Source organism: Cajanus cajan, chromosome 3, assembly GCF_000230855.2.
Source record: "Cajanus cajan strain Asha chromosome 3, NIPB_CcT2T_4, whole genome shotgun sequence".
Lineage (NCBI taxonomy): Eukaryota > Viridiplantae > Streptophyta > Magnoliopsida > Fabales > Fabaceae > Cajanus > Cajanus cajan.
Window position 1 is genome coordinate 60,987,136 of NC_138519.1, and position 4,348 is coordinate 60,991,483.

The 4,348-nt window shown below is 37.6% G+C and overlaps 1 protein-coding gene across 1 annotated transcript; it reads left to right on the plus strand.

Moving 5' to 3' along the window:
- The first annotated feature begins 3,711 nt into the window (after positions 1-3,711).
- Positions 3,712-4,020, plus strand: LOC109792404 (uncharacterized). Its single transcript, XM_020351815.2, has one exon. The coding sequence runs from the start codon at positions 3,712-3,714 to the stop codon at positions 4,018-4,020; it is 309 nt and encodes a 102-aa protein (XP_020207404.2).
- Positions 4,021-4,348: the final 328 nt, after the last annotated feature.

A 4,348-nucleotide genomic window follows, 5' to 3' on the forward strand; every position in this document is an offset into this window, starting at 1 on the left:
GGATATTCATCGAGAAGATTTCTTCGATGATCTTAATTATGAGTCTAAGATCGTGTGGGTTAATCAGATCTCGAGGGTTATCCCTAAATTTAATTCAGCTGTTTTCGATTCCCCTACCGAAGAGATGAAGGGGCACCTTAAACCTTTATTACTGACCTTGATGATTGAAGGTCACGAAGTAAATAAAGTGTTGATTGATGGAGGTGCAGCTGTGAATATCTTGCCCAGGACAATGCTGAAGAGGTTTGGGAAGTCCATGGCTGATTTGAAGCCTCATAATATATTGATCTCAGACTATGCAGGAAAGTCTTCACACCCTGAAGACATGATTTTACTCGATGTTCAGATTGGAAGTGTGAAAAGGACTACCATGTTCATAGTAACCCCCTCGAAGGCTAACTTCAATGTGTTATTGGGGCGCGAATGGATTCACGGGGTAGGAGTTGTCCCTTCCACGGTGCACCAAAATATTTTCTTTTGGAATGATGATGAAGGGTTGGAAGTTCTCGAGGCTGACCAGAAAACATATGAGGTAGGTATGTATTTTGCTGACCAACAATTAACGACATTTGCAAAGACCAAGCCTTTTGATGCCTACAATGCTGGAGTGATGGATGACGAAGAGGGAGTTAAAAAGACTTTTTGTTGGGATGTAAAGAAAGGTTTCGTGATTTGAGCCAAAAAAGATTCGGCTCCAATTTGAGAATGAAGGGAGAAGATCCTTATTCGAGCTTCTTAGCTCGAATGTCGGCCTACATGGTCGATCAAACGGCCAACATGGCCGAGGAAAGACAAGATAGGGAGGTACATACAAATGTTGAGATTGATGAAAATAGCACGGCCACTTTGGCTGAAGAAAAACAAAAAACAAAGAAAGAGGGAATAGATTTCGAGGTCAAAAAGAAAGAAGAAAAACAAAAAAGAAAGAAAGGGGATATAGACTTCGAAGTCAAAAAGAATGAAGAAAAAGAAAAAATAGAGAAAAAATGAGGGGACTAGGTCGTCTCGAGACAAACAGAAAAAGAAAAAATAGAAAATAAAATGGACCAGGAGGTCAAAAGGTTAAAAGAAGGTAAAGAGCAAGAGTCAGAACTCAAGTTAGATTGTATTTTCGATGATTCACCGTTGGGATTCGAAAGAGCAACCAAGGAAGAACATAAATTAGAATCTCAAGATCCACTCGAGGAAATTAACTTGGGAACTGTCGAGAACAGAAAAGTGACTTATATTAGCAAGCTCTTGCAAGGGGAATTGAAAAAGGAAATAATTCGAGTTTTGCATGAATATAAAGACTGCTTTGCATGGGATTACGATGAAATGCCAGGGTTAGATCGAGGATTGGTAGAGCATAGGCTACCCATGATCCCTGGAAAGAAACCTGTCAAGCAAAGCCCTCGAAGGTTCGCTCCTGAAGTAATCGAAAAAATCAAGGAAGAAATCGAGAGATTATTGAAAGCAAAGTTCATCAGAACTTCAAGATATGGTGAGTGGATATCGAATGTCGTGCCTGTTATAAAAAATAATGGAAAAATTAGAGTATGCATCGACTTTCGAGATCTTAACACAGCAACCCCCAAGGATGAATATCCTATGCCTATTGTTGAAACTATGATAGACGTTGTTGCATGTAATGAAATTATGAGTTTACCCGATGGTTATTCTGGATATAACCAAATTTATATTGCAGCTAATGATGTATCGAAAACTGCTTTTCGATGTCCAGGTGCTTTAGGCGTCTATGAATGGGTGATGGTGCCGTTTGGATTAAAAAACGCAGGTGCCACTTATTAGAGGGCAATGAATTTAATATTCCATGATTTAATTAGTAAGTTTGAACAAGTATATATTGATGATATAATTGTTGGGTCGAAACAAAAGGAGGAGCACCTAAGCCATTTAAAATTATCTTTCGAGAGAATGAGAAAACATGGTTTAAAAATGAATCCACTCAAATGTGCTTTTGGTGTTACAGCGGGAGAATTTCTGGGGTTTGTCATACACCAGAAAGGGATCGAAGTGAATCGAAACAAGACTAAAGCTATCATGGAGACTAAACCTCCATCGAACAAGAAAGAACTTCAATCCCTCCTAGGTAAAGTAAACTTTCTGAGAAGATTTATATCGAACTTGTCTGGCAAAACTAAAGTGTTTTCTCCTCTTTTACGTTTGAAAAAGGAGCAAGAATTTCGGTGGAATGAAGAGCACCAGAAAGCGTTTGATGAAATCAAAGTTTATTTGGCTCATCCTCCAGTGCTTGCACCACTCTCTAAAGGGAAGCAACTGAATTTGTACATTTCAGCTAGCGATTCGACTATTGCGGGCTTGCTGGCGCAAGATGATGATAATGGCATTGAAAGAGTCATTCATTATTTAAGTTGAATGTTAGTAGGGGCAGAAATTAGATATACTCCTTTAGAGAAATTATGTTTAAGTCTTTATGTTGCTTGTACAAAGTTGAAATATTATATTAGGCTTTGTGATGTTGTAATATTTTGTCGAAGTAATGTGATTAAGTATATGTTGTGTAAACCTGTGTTACATTCTCGAGTTGGCAAATGGGCACTTGCGTTAACTGAATATTCGTTAACTTTCGAGCCGTTAAAAGCAACTAAGGGACAAGTAATTGCAGATTTTCTTGCAGATCACTCGAAAGAAACTGAAGAAGTTATTTACTTAACCACTAAGCCCTGGAAATTATTTTTTGATGGCTCGAAACACGAATTAGGCACTGGGATAGGTCTTTTAATCATTTCCCTCGAAGGGTTCCCGACTAAATTATCATTAAAAACATACAAAGGATACTCGAACAATGAAACTGAGTACCAGGCACTAATAACGAGACTCGAAATTCTCAAAGAGTTAGGTGCTAGGAACGCATCAATTCGAGGTGATTCACAACTAGTCATCAAACAATTAACTCAAGAGTATAAGTGTTTAAACGAAAAATTAATTGAATTCAAAACTCGAGCTGTGCAGTTACTTAATGCGTTTGATGACGTTGAGTTACAACATATTCCTCGAGACTCGAACACCATCGCAAATGAATTGGCCTAGATGGAATCAGGGTATAAAGTAAGTAAGGAATGTCTCGAGTATCTGATTCATACAGAAAATGAATTGATAGGCCATCTAGAGACTCTAAGTGTTGGTTCTTCGAGTCAACAAGATTGGAGAAGCAAATTGGTCGAATATTTGCAAAATCCCAATTTGAAGGTCGAATAAGAAAAATTAAACTCCAAGCCCTCAATTATGTCTTGTTAAATAGCGAATTATACAGAAGAGGTTTCGATGGAGTTCTGTTCAAATGTCTCGGGAATCATGAAAGTTATATAACTATGGCAGAAGTACATGAAGGTATTTGTGGTGCACATCAAGCAGGTGAAAAGATGAAATGGACCTTGTCGAGAAAAGGGTTCTATTGGCCAACCATGATTAAAGATTGCATTGAATTCGCAAAAAGTTGTGAAGAATGTCAAAGACATGGGCCAATACAAAGGGTACCTGCAAGTGAATTGCATTCAATCATTAAACCCTGGCCATTTCGAGGCTGGGTAATCGATATAATAGGGCAAATACATACATCCGCCTTCCTCGAAAAATCATAAATATATATTGGTTGCCATAGATTATTTCACAAAATGGGTCGAGGAAATTCCCTTGAAAGAAGTTGAGCGAAAAGACATAATTGATTTTGTCGAAGATCACATTATAATGAGGTTTGGAATTCCCCAAACAATTACTACTGATCAAGGCACAGTATTTACGGGTCGAAAAGTTGCTCAATATGCTGAATCTCGAGGAATTAAATTGATGACTTCAACACCATATTATGCACAAGAAAATGGTCAAGCAGAAGCTGCTAATAAGGTGGTGATTGGACTAATAAAGAAACATATCTCGGGCAAGCCTCGAAACTGGCATGAAACTCTTGTTCAAGTATTATGGGCTTACAGAAATTCTCCAAGAGATGCTACAAAAATTACCCCATATAAACTGGTGTACGGGCACGAGGCTATTTGATGAGTCATTATTTTCCCCTATTTTCTTTCCTTTCTGTACTTATTTTAATCTCTGATTTGCGCTTAATTGTTGATTATGTGCACTATTTTCTATTTGGGCTTTAATTGGACCGGTAATTCATATTTTAACTAATTTGAATTTTCTGAATCTAATTATTCCAAATTTTTATTTTCAGGGCAGTTTAATAATTATCTGGGCTTGGAATTAATTTCTGGACTTCAAGTGGAGTTGCCACGTCATCTGCCACATCATCTGCCATGTCACCACTGCACCATTTTTCCACCTCAGCATTTAATTTCAATCTGTATTTTATTTTATTGTATTATTG

Bases quoted from the DNA above. Each gene is read 5' to 3' on its own strand.
- LOC109792404 (XM_020351815.2), top strand. From the start codon at position 3,712: ATGAGGTTTGGAATTCCCCAAACAATTACTACTGATCAAGGCACAGTA.